At 49.4% G+C, this 18,119-nt stretch overlaps 1 protein-coding gene across 2 annotated transcripts in view; it reads right to left on the bottom strand.

Moving 5' to 3' along the window:
* Positions 1 to 18,119, bottom strand: part of LOC119956802 (fibrillin-1-like) — a 622,562-nt gene that overhangs the window by 76,474 nt on the left and 527,969 nt on the right. For both annotated transcript variants that reach the window (XM_038784238.1, XM_038784237.1), the window contains exons 51-56: positions 17,580 to 17,648; positions 16,904 to 17,029; positions 14,584 to 14,703; positions 8,085 to 8,207; positions 1,250 to 1,381; positions 1,017 to 1,142 (exon numbers count right to left, since the gene is read on the bottom strand). In XM_038784238.1, coding sequence (XP_038640166.1) covers positions 1,017 to 1,142; positions 1,250 to 1,381; positions 8,085 to 8,207; positions 14,584 to 14,703; positions 16,904 to 17,029; positions 17,580 to 17,648 — 696 coding nt within the window. The remainder of the gene's footprint in view (positions 1 to 1,016; positions 1,143 to 1,249; positions 1,382 to 8,084; positions 8,208 to 14,583; positions 14,704 to 16,903; positions 17,030 to 17,579; positions 17,649 to 18,119) is intronic.

The raw sequence follows: 18,119 nt of genomic DNA, 5'->3' as shown, positions 1-18,119 counted from the left end.
GTGCTAGCTATGAAGAAAGGTTGAGTAGATTAGGATTGTTTTCATTGGAAAGACAGAGGTTGAGGGGGGACCCGATTGAGGTCTACAAAATTATGAGAGGTATGGACAGGGTGGACAGCAACAAGCTTTTCCCCAGAGTGGGGGTGTCAGTTACAAGGGGTCATGATTTCAAGGTGAGAGGGGGAAAGTTTAAGGGAGATGTGCGTGGAAAGTTTTTTACGCAGAGGGTGGTGGGTGCCTGGAACGCTTTACCAGCGGAGGTGGTAGAGGCGGGCACGATAGCATCATTTAAGAAGCATCTAGACAGGTATATGAATAGGCGGGAACAGAGGGAAGTAGACCTTGGAAAATAGGAACAGGTTTAGATAAAGGATCTGGATCGGCGCAGGCTGGGAGGGCCGAAGGGCCTGTTCCTGTGCTGTAATTTTCTTTGTTCTTTGTACGTTTGGAATTTTCTAGCCCAGAGGGTTGTGAATGTGCCATCATGGAATATGTTTAAGGCTGGGATAGAAATATTTTTGGTCTCTCAAGGGGTATGGAGGAGTAGGCAGGAAAGTGGAGTTGAAGCACGATATCACCCATGATTATATTGAACAGCATACTTCATGAGCTCAAATGTCCTCTCCCGCTCCTTACTCTTATGCTCTCATGAATACCTCACAATGACTGTTAATAACAGACTGTTTTGCCTTTAATCTCACTGAGCATTTTAGGGTGTATACTATACATCTTAGTTGATTTCTGAGCACATTAATCATAGGTCCTTTTTGTAAATTACGTTGAAAGTAATTTTGTCTTCTTGCTTAATCTTCTTGTTGCGAGCCTCTCTCTTGTGATTTACCTCATTCTGCCAACTCTTACACAAATGTATAAAAGTGGGGATTCAGCTGAATTTCTAGTGAAATTATGGCGGTGCAGCAAAACACACTAATAAATTCAGTAGTTCTATTAAAATTACATTGGCCACTAAGACTAATAATGCTTATCTTATAATTAAAAAAAAAAATCAAACTCACCAACACATTCAGTTTGCGTGGAACTAGCCGTGAATCCTTCACTGCAGTCACACTTGTAACTACCAGCAGTATTAATGCACCGACCATTTTCACAAATGCCTGGTTTGGTGCGACATTCGTTTTCATCTGAATTAAGAAGGTATGGCAATTATTTGTCACGGCATATTTCAAAAATGATCTCAAGTATATTATAAGCCAAAGAGTCAATTAGTTATAAAGACTTATATTGTTACCTATGCACCCTTCACCATCCGGCGCACGCACTAATCCAGCTGGGCAGATACACATGAAAGTTCCAATCAGATTCTTGCACATCATTCCTCTTGATGCACAGCTATCAAGCTGTTCCTCACATTCATTCTGATCTGTAAAAATGTGAAGTTTTTGGTGACTGACATTAACATTATAGGTACTAACTTAAACAAAATGTGCAGGAGTGACAAGAGTGCAGGAATCTCCAACTCAGGATATGAACTTGTATTATGCTTGCTGTGAATTAGTCAGTTACTTGTGCATCAAATGTGTCAGTTTGGATCAGCTGTTAATGTTTCTGTCAGAGTCAGAATGTTTTATTTTTAAAACTGTCATAACCCCCACGACAAAATCATTATTGATCTCCTGTGGGGCCCATTAAGTACGAGCTTCCCAAGTAGGGAGCGGCGGTCCACTAAGCTGGGGCTCATTAGAACTGAGCATAAAAGCTGGCCCAAGCAGGGACCAGCATGTTGGTTGTCCCAACAGGGACTGTGATTGTGGATAGTTACTGCTGTGGGCAGATTTTGAAAAGTAAAATAAATCTTTCCCTCCCTACCGCTCATTTCCTTGGTCATTAAACTGGTGACGAGGAAAAAGTAGACTTCTGACTTGCTTTTCAATATGCCGAGCCACCCCTGAAGCCGATTGTGCAGAAATGTAAGGACATAAGGTTTGAAAATGCCGACGTTTGGCAAGCTAGAGGCCTTTGACGCAGGCCTGGAAGATTGGGGCCAATACCCAATGAATGAGGTATTTCTTTCAGGCCAATGGTATCTTGGGTGGAAGACTGTCAAAGTGATTCTCCAGACAGCGTGCAGGGCTCCAGCTTTTGGAATTACAAGGAGTCTTACCCGACCAACTTCACTGGACTCGTTGGACGAGTTGGTTGCACTAGTGGCTGAACATTATGATCCAAAACCTTCCGTTATAACGCAATGCTAGAGGTTCAATGAGGTCTCTGGGTAAGTCGGTAACTGACTTTTTGACCTGCCTTAGGCAGCTGGCAGAGCACTGTGAGTTCGGACTGCCCTCTCGTAAATGTTGAGGGATAGGCTTGTTTGTGGAATAAATAACAAGGCCACGTTTGGCTTCAAACGGGCCACTGAGTTGTCACTATCCCACGGAAATGCGGAGAAAGGAGTCCATTCCTTGATCCGCCCTCCGTATCGAGTTCCCACAACATCACAGGGCAGTGTCAGAGTGGCCAAATCACCTCCCAAGAGGCAACACAAGGTGCAATTCCACAGTGGGGCCCAGTACTCAGGAGCCGCTGCAGACCTGCAGGATACCTCCCCTGAGGACAAAGGGGAGAGCCAACCAACTTGCCAGATGTGAGGACGGAGAATAAGTGTTGGTCAAAACATCCAGAACTGGTGAAGAGAATGCTGCCAATGGGCAGCCGATGAGGCCACCACGAGCCAGGGCCTTGCACGCGGCCCCACCTGAAGATGACAGTATGATGCAGCTGAACTGTGTCACGGCCCCAAAGGTGGCGTTGATCTAGGTCACACTGCAAGTGAATGGGCATCCTCTGGTGATGGAGATGGATAAGGGAGACGCTGTCTCCATAGTGGACCAATAGACCTTTCACTGTCTTCGTACAGGGATCTTACCACCGTGAGATGCCAAGGCTCGGTTGGCAACCTATACAGATGAACTGCTGAGCATCGTTGGGGACCACCGATGGAATGAACAGTTGCTGTAGTTCCCCCATGCGTTCATTGGCTCCGGTGATACAAGGACAGCAGCAATCGGTCAATCTACCCTTGTCGTGGTGCAGGGACCAGGGCCCAATCTGCTGGGGCATCACTGGTTAGGAGTCCTCCGTTTTGGTTGGCAACAAATTTTCCAGCTAAGCACCAGAAACTTATGAAGTCCTGGGCAAGTACCCTGAAGTATTCCAGCGACAGATATCTGCGCAGAATAAAGGAGCCAAGGCTCGTATATACGGGGCTGTACCCAGGTATTTTAGGGTAGGGTCTGTTCCCTACGTCTTACTCGCCAAAGTTGACTCAAAGCTGCAGTGCCTACAGGATCTGGAAATCATATGCCCTGTACAGTTTGTGGAGTAGGCCAAACCCTTGGTATCAGTTATGAAGCTGGACAAGTCTATCTGACTCTGTGGAGATTACAAACTCACATGAACAGGGCTTCGTGCCTGGACTGTTATCTGATGTCCAGGGTGGAAGATTTAGATGCAAAGTATGTATTCAATTGCTCAGCCATTTCTTTGTCCCTTATTATGCATTCCGCTGTTTCTGTCTGCCATTTCTCTTTACCAATCTCTTTCTCTTCACATATCTATAGAAACTCTTAGTGTGAGTCTTTATGTTCCCTGCAAGCTTCCTTTCATACTGTTCTTCCCCCTTCTTAATCAATCCCTTCGTCCTTCTTTGCCGAATTCCAAACTGCTCCCAATCCTCAGACCTATTATTCTTCTTGGCCAATCTATATGCTTCTTCCTTTGTAATCCCATGGATTACCCTCTTTTGCTTTTACCCCATTTTGCTTTTGTGCCAGACAAGAATGAACAGTTGCTGTAGTTCCCCCATGCGTTCATTGAATGTTTGCCACAGCCTATCTCCACTCTCTATCACTCTCCCCACTCTATCAAGGCCAACTCATGTGTTTCTTTACACAGCTCGATATGAGCCTTGTCTACTTGCACTTGGAACTGGACTCCGCATCCAGGAAATGCGCAACTATAAACACACACAGTGGGTTATTTAAGTACACCCACCTCCCATTCGGGCTCTTGTCAGCGCTGGCAATCTTCCAAAGAGTACTGGAAGGTATTCTTCAGAAACTACCAAAGGTAGCTGTATACTTAGATGACGTCATCATCACGGGTGCCACCAACAAGTACACAGAGAAAAACCTGGAGGAAATGTTCAGACGGTTCTCCCAAGTTGGGGCCCGGCTGAAGAGGGGTAAATGCATGTTCATAGAATCCCTACGCTGCAGAAGTAGGTCATTCGCCCATTGAGTCTGCACCCACCCTCCGAAAGAGCACCTACCAGGCCTACGCCCCTGCAACCCCACTTAACCAATGGACACTAAGGGGCAATTTAGCATGGCCAATCCACCAACCTGCACAACTTTGGACTGTGGAAGGAAACTGGAGCACCTGGAGAAAACCCACAAAGATACATGGGGAATATGAAAACTACACAGTCACCTGAGGTTGGAATTGGACCCTGGTCACTGGTACTGTGAGGCAGCAGCGCTAACCACTGTGCCACTATGCCGTTCAGAGCGGTAATGTACTTTGGGCACAGGGTGACAGAGATAGCCTACATGTACCCTGTGAAGGAGAAAGTTCAGAACATAAAAGGGGTCCCAACTCTTAGGAATGCCACCAAACTCTGGTCATTCTTAGGGGTGGTGAATTATTATGGGAAATTTATCTCAAACCTCGCCACATACTGTTAAAGAAGAACCAGAAGTGGGTTTGAGGTGCCTGACAGGAAGAAACATTTTCTCGGGTGTAGAAGAGTCTATCGTCCTTGCAGCTCCTCACCCATTACTAGCTCGACTGCTAGTTGTGACTTGCGATGGCTCCCCTTTTGGATCTGAGTAGTGCTGGCCCGCAGATGGGATGACTGGCAGCTGCGGGACGACGCTGTGCACAAATAGAGAAGGCGGCTTGGCGGTGATATTTGGGGTCAAAAAGTTCCATCAGTACGTCTGTGGGTGATACCTCTATTGTGACCGATCAGAAGCCGCTGCTGGGCCTCTTTAAAGAGGACAATGGATTCCATCCTTCGCATCGGCAGTTTTATTCGCTGCATATGAGTGCTCGTTCCAACAGTGTCCTGGTACACAGATAACCCATGCTGACATCCTTAGCCGTCTCCTGCTGCCAGAGTCTCCCATCCCCATCAGTGGCTAATGAAGTAGTGCCGACACTAAATTTTATGGATACTCTGCCATTGACAGTTGTTCAAATTCTAACACGGACTTAATGGCGAAGCTCCGCCACACGCTATTAAATGGCTGATTACAATGGACACCCCGATAACCCTGCAGCCCTATGTCCAGAAACTCCCAGAGCTAAGTGAGGAGGATGGTATCATACTGTGGGGAGCTCACATGATCATCCCACGTGGGAACATTGAGCAAGTCGTACACAGTTGCTTGGCATGTCAGAGTACCAAATGCTCCCACCGGCGGCCTCACTTCATCCCTGGGAATGGCCAGGGCACCCCTGGGTGAAGCTGCATGCTGGTTTTGCAGGGCTTTTCATGGGGTCCATGTTTCTCATTAAAGTGGACGCTCACTTGAAATAGCTTGACATTTATAAAATTACCTCAACGACGCAAAGGGCCACTACAAGAAGCTGATGTGCTCGTTCAGTAACCACAGGATCCCTGAAGTCCTGGTGAAGGACAACGGAACGTCATTCGTGCAAAGAGTTTGCCGCATTCACTAAGCTGAACGGAATCCAGCACATCAGAACTGCCCCGTACCATCCCTCAATCAACGACCTGGCTGAAAGGTGGTTCAGGCATTCAAAAGAGGCATAAAGAAGCAGACCATGGGCTCCATAAACACCCGACTGGCACGGTTTCTTTTTAATTACAGGATTACGCTGCACGTGACAACGGGGGTGGGACCATTAGAACTGCTGAAGGGCAACAGGCTCAGGACACGGTTAAGCCTGACTTTCCCAAACCTGGGTGGGAAAATGGAAGTGCAGCAAGAAGTGCAGAAATAGAACCATGACCATTGGGCGCAAGTTCCAATTAGGGGACACAGTCTACACCTTAGCTTTGGAGATGGGCACTCTGACTCCCTGGAGTTATAATTGAGAGAATGGAGCTGGTCTCCTATGAAGTCAAATCCAAGAGAAAATCCAATGAAAACACATGGAAGACCTCAAGAGATGTCCAACAAGAGACATTGATGCCTCCGCCATGCCAGGAACTATCCCTCAGCCAGGAAACCCAACTGATCATAGCCCATCGACCGAATCAGCAGGAGGATGGCGACTCTGGATATGGATACAGAGGCATCTACGCAGACGGATAATGATGTGTCTGGGGCCAAGGTTTCGTCACCAGCCCTCCAGAGGTCAACTAGAAAAACACAGTTGACCAACCGGTATACACCACTCGACTCTGACTCCGCTGCAGGCAAAAGCTCAGAGTGTGCAAAAGCAGAAAGGAAGCCCCCGCAGATGACGCAGAGGAGGAACGTTTGGACTTGGGGTGGGGGGGTAGGGTGTTCTAATTCCCATGAGGAAATCATTTTTGATCTCCATGTGGGGCTCATGGAGTACAAGCTTACCAGGTAGGAGGCGGAGGCCCACCCAACTGGGGCTCGTTATAACCGAGCATAAAAGCTGGCCCGAGCAGGGACAACCGGCATGTTTGTTATCCCAAAGAGGACCGTGATTGTAGATAGTTACTGCAGTGGGCAGATTATTGTTAAAAGTAAAATAAATATTTTCATTCCTACCACTGGGTTCCTTGGTCATTCAAACAAAACAAATTATTAACTCAAGCACGTAATTAGGTCGACATAGAGAGAATATGGCATTTCTTTGGAGTTTTATTCTTTCAATGAGATCTAACATAAAGGTCTCATCTACCTGTACAGATAGACACTGTCCACACTATTCACAGCTCGCATTCTAGGAGTTCTGACCAACATTCTTCCCTTAACCAAAGTAGATTTAAGGTCATTCTTATTGCTAATGGTGGATACCAACTTTGCTCAAATTACATCAGTGATCACTTAATACATAATTTATTTCATGCAAAATGCCTTAAAATACCTGTGTTAAGGTACTGTATAAATACAAATCTTTCTTTAAATTTCTTGTATATTTAACAATTAACATTCACATTTCCCCTTTCTAAATCACTGGTGAACTTGTAAAATCTTCAAAAAGAGAACTTAAAAACTACAATGTTATTTTGTGCAACCCATTATCAACAGAGCTATGAAATTTATTCTATTGGTTATAAGTTAAGTTTAGAATTTACATTCAGTTTCAGTACAAAGTGGTCATTTGTAAATCCTGGGTTGCGTGTTTCACGAGTTGCACTGTCTTTATCATAGAATTTACAGTGCAGAAGGAGGCCATTCGGCCCATCGAGTCTGCACCGGCTCTTGGAAAGAGCACCCTACCCAAGGTCAACACCTCCACCCGATCCCCATAACCCAGTAACCCCACCCAACACTAAGGGCAATTTATCATGGCCAATCCACCTAACCTGCACATTTTTGTGACTGTGGGAGGAAACCGGAGCACCCGGAGGAAACCCACGCACACACGGGGAGGATGTGCAGACTCCGCACAGACAGTGATCCAAGCCGGAATCGAACCTGGGACCCTGGAGCTGTGAAGCGATCGTGCTATCCACAATGCTACCATGCTGCCCCATGGTTCAAATGTGACACAGAAAAATTTCACATTAGTACACAAAATCAATAGAAATTGAGAGATGTAAAGTGAGCTATTGACTATTATTCACCCATTTTATACCATTGTGCAGAATTAATATCTACTCCGGGGTGAGGTCTTGTCCTTCTGTGACTATAAAGTGGACATATCTGCAGAAAGCCAATATAGATGAATAAAGTAGTAAATGGAAAAAATGCACTGGGACAGATGAATAGTTCATCAATAGCTGGGAATTTGTTCTCAGTTTGTAGAGAATACAGAGTTTGTTTTCTATATAAAATCGAAGCAGTCCAAGTTTGGTATTAGCACAAAGTTCAAAAAAGAAAATAGTTTTGCTTTTCACAATATGATGAGCTTAAAAGAGAAAGTCTTCAAATATTAAAATTGAAATTTATACTAACCTCGGCACATCTTCCCATCTTGTCTCAGAACATAGCCAGCAGGACATTTACATTCATATCCTCCGAAGGTATTAACACAACGGAATGCACAAAGCAAAGGATTTTGCGCACATTCATTGATGTCTGGTAGTGGAAAGAAAAAAAACGAGATTTTTTTCCCCCCGCAAACACTAAAATGTGACAGAATTCCTGCTATTCAATTTATGTAGCCTTTTCATTTCCTTTATTACCTATATCACCTCCTTTCTGTTGAAGGTGTTGACTAACATTGGGCATGATCATAAAATATTCGCAGCTATCCACTAAGGCTGGGTTTCCCAAACTTTTCCAGCTGTGGAACCTTTAGTTCCCCCAAAGGTACTGAAGTAACTCCTGAGAAACAGTCTTATCATATTGAAGACTTCATTCCACAGAAAATGGTTATTATATACAAACAAAAACAAACTTAAAAATGTTTCTATGTCTTATATGTATACATTAATTGTAATAAAAAAGTTCAGTTATTCAATAAATACTTCCAAGTCTGACCATCATTTTGTAATTCTTAATGGAAGCCCCCACTCTGTCCCTCACCCATCCCCACTCCGATCTCTGTCCCTCACCCATCCCCACTCCGCTCTCTGTCCCTCATCCATCCCCACTCCACTCTCTGTCTCTCACCCATCCCCACTCCACTCTCTGTCCCTCACCCATCCCCACTCCACTCTGTCCCTCACCCATCCCCACTCCACTCTCTGTCCCTCACCCACCCCCACTCCACTCTCTCGTCCCTCCACCCATACCCCACTGCCATTTCTGTCCTCCACCCATGCCCCCTCCACTCTCTGTCCCTCAACCACCCCCACTCCCACTCTCTGTCCCTCACCCACCCCACGTCTCTGTACCTCACCCACCCCCACATCTCGGTCCCGCACCCACCCCACTCCACTCTCTGTCCCTCACCCATCCCCAACTCCACTCTCTGTCCCTCACCCATCCCCACTCCACTCTCTGTCCCTCACCCATCCCCACTCCACTCTCTGTCCCTCACCCATCCCCACTCCACTCTGTCCCTCCCCCATCCCCACTCACTCTCTGTCCCTCACCCATCCCCACTCCACTCTCTGTCCCTCACCCATCCCCACTCCATTCTGTCCCTCACCCATCCCCACTCCACTCTGTCCCTCACCCATCCCCACTCCACTCTCTGTCCCTCACCCATCCCCACTAACCCTCTCTGTCCCTCACCCACCCCCACTCCACTCTCTGTCCCTCACCCATCCCCACTCTATTCTGTCCCTCACCCATCCCCACTCCACTCTCTGTCCCTCACCCATCCCCACTCCACTCTCTGTCCCTCACCCACCCCCACTCCACTCTCTGTCCCTCACCCACCCCACTCTCTGTCCCTCACCCACCCCCACTCTCTGTCCCTCACCCATCCCCACTCTCTGTCCCTCACCCACCCCACTCCACTCTCTGTCCCTCACCCATCCCCACTCCACTCTCTGTCCCTCACCCATCCCCACTCCACTCTCTGTCCCTCACCCATCCCCACTCCACTCTCTGTCCCTCACCCATCCCCACTCCACTCTCTGTCCCTCACCCATCCCCACTCCACTCTCTGTCCCTCATCCACTCCACTCTCTGTCCCTCACCCATCCCCACTCCACTCTTTGTCCCTCACCCACTCCACTCTCTGTCCCTCACCCATCCCCACTCCACTCTCTGTCCCTCACACATCCCCACTCCACTCTCTGTCCCTCACCCACTCCACTCTCTGTCCCTCACCCACCCCACTCCCCTCTCTGTCCCTCACCCATCCCCACTCCCCTCTCTGTCCCTCACCCACTCCACTCTCTGTCCCTCACCCACCCCCACTCCGCTCTCTGTCCCTCACCCACCCCCACTCCGCTCTCTGTCCCTCCCTCATCCCAACTCCACTCTCTGTCCCTCACCCACCCCCACTCTCTGTCCCTCACCCACCCCCACTCCACTCTCTGTCCCTCCCCCTCCCCCACTCCACTCTCTGTCCCTCACCCACCCCCACTCCGCTCTCTGTCCCTCCCCCATCCCAACTCCACTCTCTGTCCCTCACCCACCCCCACTCTCTGTCCCTCACCCACACCCACTCCACTCTCTGTCCCTCCCCCTCCCCCACTCCACTCTCTGTCCCTCACCCATCCCCACTCCATTCTCTGTCCCTCACCCACCCCACTCCCCTCTCTGTCCCTCCCCCATCCCAACTCCACTCTCTGTCCCTCACCCACCCCCACTCTCTGTCCCTCACCCACCCCCACTCCGCTCTCTGTCCCTCCCCCACTCCGCTCTCTGTCCCTCACCCACGCCCACTCCGCTCTCTGTCCCTCCCCCATCCCCACTCCACTCTCTGACCCTCACCCACCCCCACTCCACTCTCTGTCCCTCCCCCACTCCACTCTCTGTCCCTCACCCATCCCCACTCCATTCTCTTTCCCTCACCCACCCCACTCCCCTCTCTGTCCCTCACCCATCCCCACTCCATTCTCTGTCCCTCACCCACCCCACTCCACTCTCTGTCCCTCACCCACCCCCACCACGCTCTCTGTCCCTCACCCACCCCCACTCCGCTCTCTGTCCCTCCCCATCCCCAACTCCACTCTCTGTCCCTCACCCACCCCCACCCCACTCTCTGTCCCTCACCCACCCCACTCCACTCTCTGTCCCTCACCCACCCCCACTCCACTCTCTGTCCCTCCCCCTCTCCATTCTGTCCCTCTCCCTCCCCCACTCCACTCTCTGACCCTCACCCTCCCCACTCTCTGTCTCTGTCCCTCACCCACTCTCTGTCTATGACCCACTCTCTGTCTCTGTCCCTCACCACTCTCTGTCTCTGTCCCTCACCCACTCTGTCTCTGTCCCTCACCCACTCTCTGTCCCACACACTCTCTGTCCCACACCCACTCTCTGTCTCTGCCCCTCACCCACTCTCTGTCCCACACCCACTCTCTGTCTCTGTCCCTCACCCACTCTCTGTCCCACACCCACTCTCAGCCTCTGTCCCTCACCCACTCTCTGTCCCACACCCACTCTCTGTCCCTCACCCACTCTCTGTCTCTGTCCCTCACCCACTCTCTGTCTCTGTCCCTCACCCACTCTCTGTCTCTGTCCCTCACCCACTCTCTGTCTCTGTCCCTCACCCACTCTCTGTCTCTGTCCCTCACCACTCTCTGTCTCTGTCCCTCACCACTCTCTGTCTCTGTCCCTCACCCACTCTCTGTCTCTGTCCCTCACCCACTCTCTGTCTCTGTCCCTCACCCACTCTCTGTCTCTGTCCCACATCCACACTCTGTCCCACACCCACTCGCTGTCCCTCACCCACTCTCTGTCTCTGTCCCTCACCCACTCTCTGTCTCTGTCCCTCACCCACTCTCTGTCCCTCACCCATCCCCACTCTCTGTCCCTCACCCACCCCACTCCACTCTCTGTCCCTCACCCATCCCCACTCCACTCTCTGTCCCTCACCCATCCCCACTCCACTCTCTGTCCCTCACCCATCCCCACTCCACTCTGTCCCTCACCCATCCCCACTCCACTCTCTGTCCCTCATCCATCCCCACTCCACTCTCTGTCCCTCACCCACCCCCACTCCACTCTCTGTCCCTCACCCATCCCCACTCCATTCTGTCCCTCACCCATCCCCACTCCACTCTCTGTCCCTCACCCACCCCCACTCCACTCTCTGTCCCTCACCCATCCCCACTCCATTCTGTCCCTCACCCATCCCCACTCCACTCTGTCCCTCACCCATCCCCACTCCACTCTCTGTCCCTCACCCATCCCCACTCCACTCTCTGTCCCTCACCCACCCCCACTCCACTCTCTGTCCCTCACCCATCCCCACTCCATTCTGTCCCTCACCCATCCCCACTCCACTCTCTGTCCCTCACCCATCCCCACACCCACTCGCTGTCCCTCACCCACTCTCTGTCTCTGTCCCTCACCCACTCTCTGTCTCTGTCCCACATCCACACTCTGTCCCACACCCACTCTCTGTCCCTCACCCACTCTCTGTCTCTGTCCCTCACCCACTCTCTGTCTCTGTCCCTCACCCACTCTCTGTCTCCGTCCCTCACCCACTCTCTGTCCCACACCCACTCTCTGTCCCTCATCCACTCTCTGTCTCTGTCCCACTCTCTGTCTCTGTCCCACACCCACTCTCTGTCCCTCACCCACTCACTGTCTCTGTCCCACACCCACTCTCTGTCCCTCACCCACTCTCTGTCTCTGTCACTCACCCACTCTCTGTCCCACACCCGCTCTCTGTCCCTCACCCACTCTCTGTCTCTGTCCCACACCCACTCTCTGTCTCTGTCCCACATCCACTCTCTGTCTCTGACCCTCACCCACTCTCTGTCTCTCACCCACTCTCTGTCTCTGTCCCTCACCCATTCTCTGTCTCTGTCCCTCACCCATTCTCTGTCTCTGTCACTCACCCACTCTCTGTCTCTGACCCACTCTCTGTCCCTCACCCACTCTCTGTCTCTGACCCTCACCCACTCTCTGTCTCTGACCCTCACCCACTCTGTCTCTGTCCCTTACCCACTCTCTGTCCCTCACCCACTCTCTGTCTCTGTCATTCACCCACTCTCTGTCTCTGTCATTCACCCACTCTCTGTCTCTGTCCCTCACCCACTCTCTGTCTCTGTCCCTCACCCACTCTCTGTCCCTCACCCACTCTCTGTCCCTCACCCACTCTCTGTCTCTGACCCTCACCCACTCTCTGCCTCTGTCCCTCACCCACTCTCTGTCCCACACCCACTCTCTGTCTCTGTCCCTCACCCACTCTCTGTCCCACACCCACTCTCTGTCCCTCACCCACTCTCTGTCCCTCACCCACTCTCTGTCCCTCACCCACTCTCTGTCCCTCACCCACTCTGTCCCTCACCCACTCTCTGTCTCTGTCCCATACCCACTCTCTGTCCCATACCCACTCTGTCCCTCACCCACTCTCTGTCCCTCACCCACTCTCTGTCTCTGACCCTCACCCACTCTCTGTCCCACACCCACTCTCTGTCTCTGTCCCTCACCCACACTCTGTCTCTGTCCCTCACCCACTCTCTGTCTCTGACCCTCACCCACTCTCTGTCTCTGTCCCTCACCCACTTTCTGTCTCTGTCCCTCACCCACTCTCTGTCTCTGTCCCTCACCCACTCTCTGTCCCTCACCCACTCTGTCTCTGTCCCTCACCCACTCTGTCCCTCACCCACTCTCTGTCTCTGACCCTCACCCACTCTCTGTCTCTGTCCCTCACCCACTCTCTGTCTCTGACCCAATCTCTGTCTCTGACCCACACTCTCTGTCTCTGACCCACTCTCTGTCTCTGTCCCTCACCCACTCTCCGTCTCTGACCCACTCTCTGTCTCTGTCCCTCACCCACTCTCTGTCCCTCACCCACTCTCTGTCTCTGTCTCTGACCCACTCTGTCCCTCACCCACTCTCTATCCCTCACCCACTCTCTGTCCCACACCCACTCTCTGTCTCTGTCCCTCACCCACTCTCTGTCCCTCACCCACTCTCTGTCCCACACCCACTCTCTGTCTCTGTCCCTCACCCACTCTCTGTCTCTGTCCCTCACCCACTCTCTGTCTCTGACCCTCACCCACTCTCTGTTTCTGTCCCTCACCCAATCTCTGTCCCTCACCCACTCTCTGTCCCTCACCCACTCTCTGTCTCTGTCCCTCACCCACTCTCTGTCCCTCACCCACTCTGTCCCTCACCCACTCTCTGTCTCTGTCCCACTCTCTGTCCCTGTCCCACTCTCTGTCCCTCACCCACTCTCTGTCTCTGACCCACTCTCTGTCTCTGTCCCTGACCCACTCTCTGCCCCACACCCACTCTCTGTCCCTCACCCACTCTCTGTCCCTCACCCACTCTCTGTCCCTCACCCACTCTCTGTCTCTGACTGACTCTCTGCCCCATACCCACTCTCTGCCCCATGCCCACTCTCTGCCCCATGCCCACTCTCTGTCTCTGTCCCTCACCCACTCTCTGTCCCTCACCCACTCTCTGTCTCTGACCCACTCTCTGTCTCTGACCCACTCTCTGTCCCTCACCCACTCTCTGTCCCTCACCCACTCTCTGTCCCTCACCCACTCTCTGTCCCTCACCCACTCTCTGTCTCTGACCCACTCTCTGTCTCTGACCCACTCTCTGTCCCTCACCCACTCTCTGTCCCTCACCCACTCAAATGTTATAACCCTGACTCATTCTTCTGCTCCCCCTCTCCAAATGCCTACTTCAGTACTTCTACTAATAATCTTTATTCGTCTTTTGGGACTTGTGGGAGGAAACCGGAGCACCTGGAGGAAACCCACTGTCATGGTTTACATTAATTTGGGTAAGTCAGATTAAGGATGAACTCAGGACCTCCCTGGACAGTGTGGCTCATTGCCACAAGTGGATTTACTCATTACATAAATTGAAAATCATAATTTTTATCATATTCTCCATGTGAGTAATGAGGAAGAAAAAAGCTTACCTTCACAAGTAATCATTGGTCCTGGTTCAAAGCCTTCTTCGCACGCACACTCAAATCCTCCAAACACATTAGTACATGTGCCATTGCCGCAGGGATTACCAACAGAACATTCATCTGTGTCTGTTGTATGCAAAATAAAACAATAAAAGTGAACTGACAGCTTGAAATTTCAGGAGCCCCATTACATTGGAAAATTACAGTGGATTGGAATTTACACTCACCAGTCTGCTCCAATTCGAAATAATCCCTGAATTCAAGGGAAGGGGTTCAATGCTTAATAGGGTGAGTACCCATGCTATTTTGTGTGTTTTTCAATAGCAGGCCAGGAATTTTTATGAAGCAGATTACTCCTTCTTTGGATAAAGGAAGATCATGGAAACCATGGCCCTTCGGATGAAACTAGCATTCTGATTTACTTTTCTGTCAGTCTTTAAGTCATCTTTGTCTACAGGAATAGTGCCAGAAGACTGGAGGATAGCAAATGTTGTCCCCTTGTTCAAGAAGGGGAGTAGAGATAACCCCGGTAACTATAGACCAGTGAGCCTTACTTCTGTTGTGGGAAAAGTCTTGGAAAGGTTTATAAGAGATAGGATGTATAATCATCTGGAAAGGAATAATTTGATTAGAGATAGTCAACATGGTTTTGTGAAGGGTAGGTCGTGCCTCACAAACCTCACTGAGTTCTTCGAAAAGGTGACCAAACAGGTGGATGAGGGTAAAGCAGTTGATGTGGTGTATATGGATTTCAGTAAAGCGTTTGATAAGGTTCCCCACTGTAGGCTATTGCAGAAAATACAGATGCATGGGATTCAGGGTGATTTAGCAGTTTGGATCAGAAATTGGCTAGCTGACAGAAGACAAAGGGTGGTGGTTGATGGGAAATGTTCTGAGTGGTGTCCAGTTATTAGTGGTGTACCACAAGGATCTGTTTTGGGGCCGCTGCTGGTTGTCATTTTTATAAATGACCTGGAGGAGGGCGTAGAAGGATGGGTGAGTACATTTGCAGATGACACTAAAGTCGCTGGAGTTGTGGACAGTGTAGAAGGATGTTACAAGTTACAGAGGGACATAGATAAGCTGCAGAGCTGGGCTGTCAGGTGGCAAATGGAGTTTAATGCAGTGAAGTGATTCATTTTGGAAGGAATAACAGGAAGACAGAGTACTGGGCTAATGGTAAGATTCTTGGTAGTGTGGACGAGCAGAGAGATCTCGGTGTTCATGTCCATAGTACCATGAAAGTTGCCACCCAGGTTGAGAGGGTTGTTAAGAAGACGTACGGTGTGTTAGCTTTTATTGGTAGAGGAATTGAGCTTCGGAGCCATGAGGTCATGTTGCAGTTGTACAAAACTCTGGTGCGGCCGCATTTGGAGTATTGCGTGCATTTCTGGTCGCCACATTATAGGAAGGATGTGGAAGCATTGGAAAGGGTACAGAGGAGATTTACAAGGATGTTGCCTGGTATGGAGGGAAGATCATATGAGGAAAGGCTGAAGGACTTGAGGCTGTTTTCGTTAGAGTGAAGGTCAAGAGGTGACTTAATTAAGGCATACAAGATGATCAGAGGATTAGTTAGGGTGGGCATTGAGAGCCTTTTTCCTCGGATGGTGATGTCCAGCACGAGGGGACATAGCTTTAAATTGAGGGGAGATAGATATAGGACAGATGTCAGAGGTAGGTTCTTTACTCAGAACGTAGTAAGGGCATGGAATGCCCTGCCTGCAACAGTAGTGGACTCCCCAACACTAAACGCATTCAGATGGTCATTGGATAGGCATATGGACGATAAGGGAATAGTGTAGAGGGACTTTAGAGGGGTTTCACAGGACGGCGCAACATCGATGGCCGAAGGGCCTGTACTGCGCTGTAATGTTCTATGTTCTAAATCAACACACCTGCCTCAGGCGCACTGTATATTGTAGTCAAAGATGGCACAACTGTTCGGATTCCAGGCACGTGACTTCACATTGCCAGTTCTGACCTTTTATCAGTAAGACAGTATAAAAATATGCGTGTTTGTGGGGGAGGGTGGTGGATGAAAGAGAGGTAGATACAAGAAGTGTCTGGTCCCAGGAATTCAAAGCACCACTGTATTAAAATTGCTGAACATTAGTGTATGTGTTTTCAGTCTCCCTCCAGTGAGATTCAAATTGTTATTTATATAGCACAAACAGTTGCTAATGTGAATGATGCTGGATGGAAGAGTAATTAGTCCTCTTACCTCAAATTCTAGACAAGGTTGGAATGACCTCTTTCCAGTACTAAGTCACAGATTAAATAATATTGATTGTGCCATTTGCTTTTGTGTTGCAAGAGAACTTACCTACACATTTGATTCCACTGTAATCAATACTGAAGCCGAATGGGCATTCGCAGCGGAAAGAACCATCAGTGTTGATGCACTGTCCATTTTTACACATTCCTGGTTCTAGAGCACATTCATCCAGATCTTTCATCAAAAGAAATGTGGGAGTATTATTGGAAATATAATCATGGCAGTTATAACTGGTTCTCATTTAAAACAATTCTGTAACTAAAAAGTAAAGCCTTGTATTACACAGCTCATAAAACAGTGAAATCTGCTTATAGCAATCTTGCATAAAGTCTAGTTAAAATTCACTTTCTATGTAACTGATAGATTAACCTTCTCCTAATAGTGTAATTAACACTCCATTTACAATGGCAATTTAAGAGGTATAGTCTACTATCGTTCAGCCACTTGAAACATTTTACACTGATTCAGGAGAATCTCAGCATACACAAAAATCCCTCAATTCTGTTTTATGCACCATTCATTCGGTTATAGAAAATTCTCTCAGAACAATAATTTATTTTTTCAGTCAGGTTAACAACCAAAAGAGTGAGTAGTTATAATTGAGAATTAAGCAATTTCATGTTTAACGCACTGCCTCCAATAATTTAGTTTATTACTTGTCAATTGCTGGCACTCTGATAATTATTTTGATCGGAGTATATAAAAAGATCAAATCAGGTCTTACCTACATGCGAACCATCCACGTCAATGCGAGTTCCAACTAGGCCACTAGGGCACAGTTTTCCAAATGCATCTAGAATGCAATTTAAAAAAGACCAAACAAACTCAGTTTACAAATGGATTTGTGAACAATTTATAGCTTATCGTACTGTTCAAAATAAATTGGAAGGGCATTATATAGCATATTATTTGTTTTGTTTCATTGCTGATAAATTCATTTCCAATTACAGTAGATATTAGGGGCGAGATTCTCCGCTGCCCACGACGGGTCGGAGAATAGCGGGAGGGCCTTCCCGAGAATTTTCGCGGCCTCCCGCTATTCTCCCCCCCCCCCGGCCTCTCGGTTTTTTACGGTGAACAGCGATTCTCCGCAGGCCGGTGGACCGAATACCGCGGAGTTTACGGCCGTTTTCACGGCCGCGTTCACACCTGCTTTCAGCGTTCGTGAAAACGGCCGCAAAGTGCCCGTCCCGGACAACCATGGCACCGATTGGCACGGCCGCACCACGGCCGTGCCAAGGGTGGCATGGGCCTGCGATCAGTG

Source organism: Scyliorhinus canicula, chromosome 24 (assembly GCF_902713615.1).
Source record: "Scyliorhinus canicula chromosome 24, sScyCan1.1, whole genome shotgun sequence".
NCBI lineage: Eukaryota > Metazoa > Chordata > Chondrichthyes > Carcharhiniformes > Scyliorhinidae > Scyliorhinus > Scyliorhinus canicula.
Note: the sequence above shows the minus strand (reverse complement) of the source record. Positions and strands in the feature narration are given on the sequence as shown.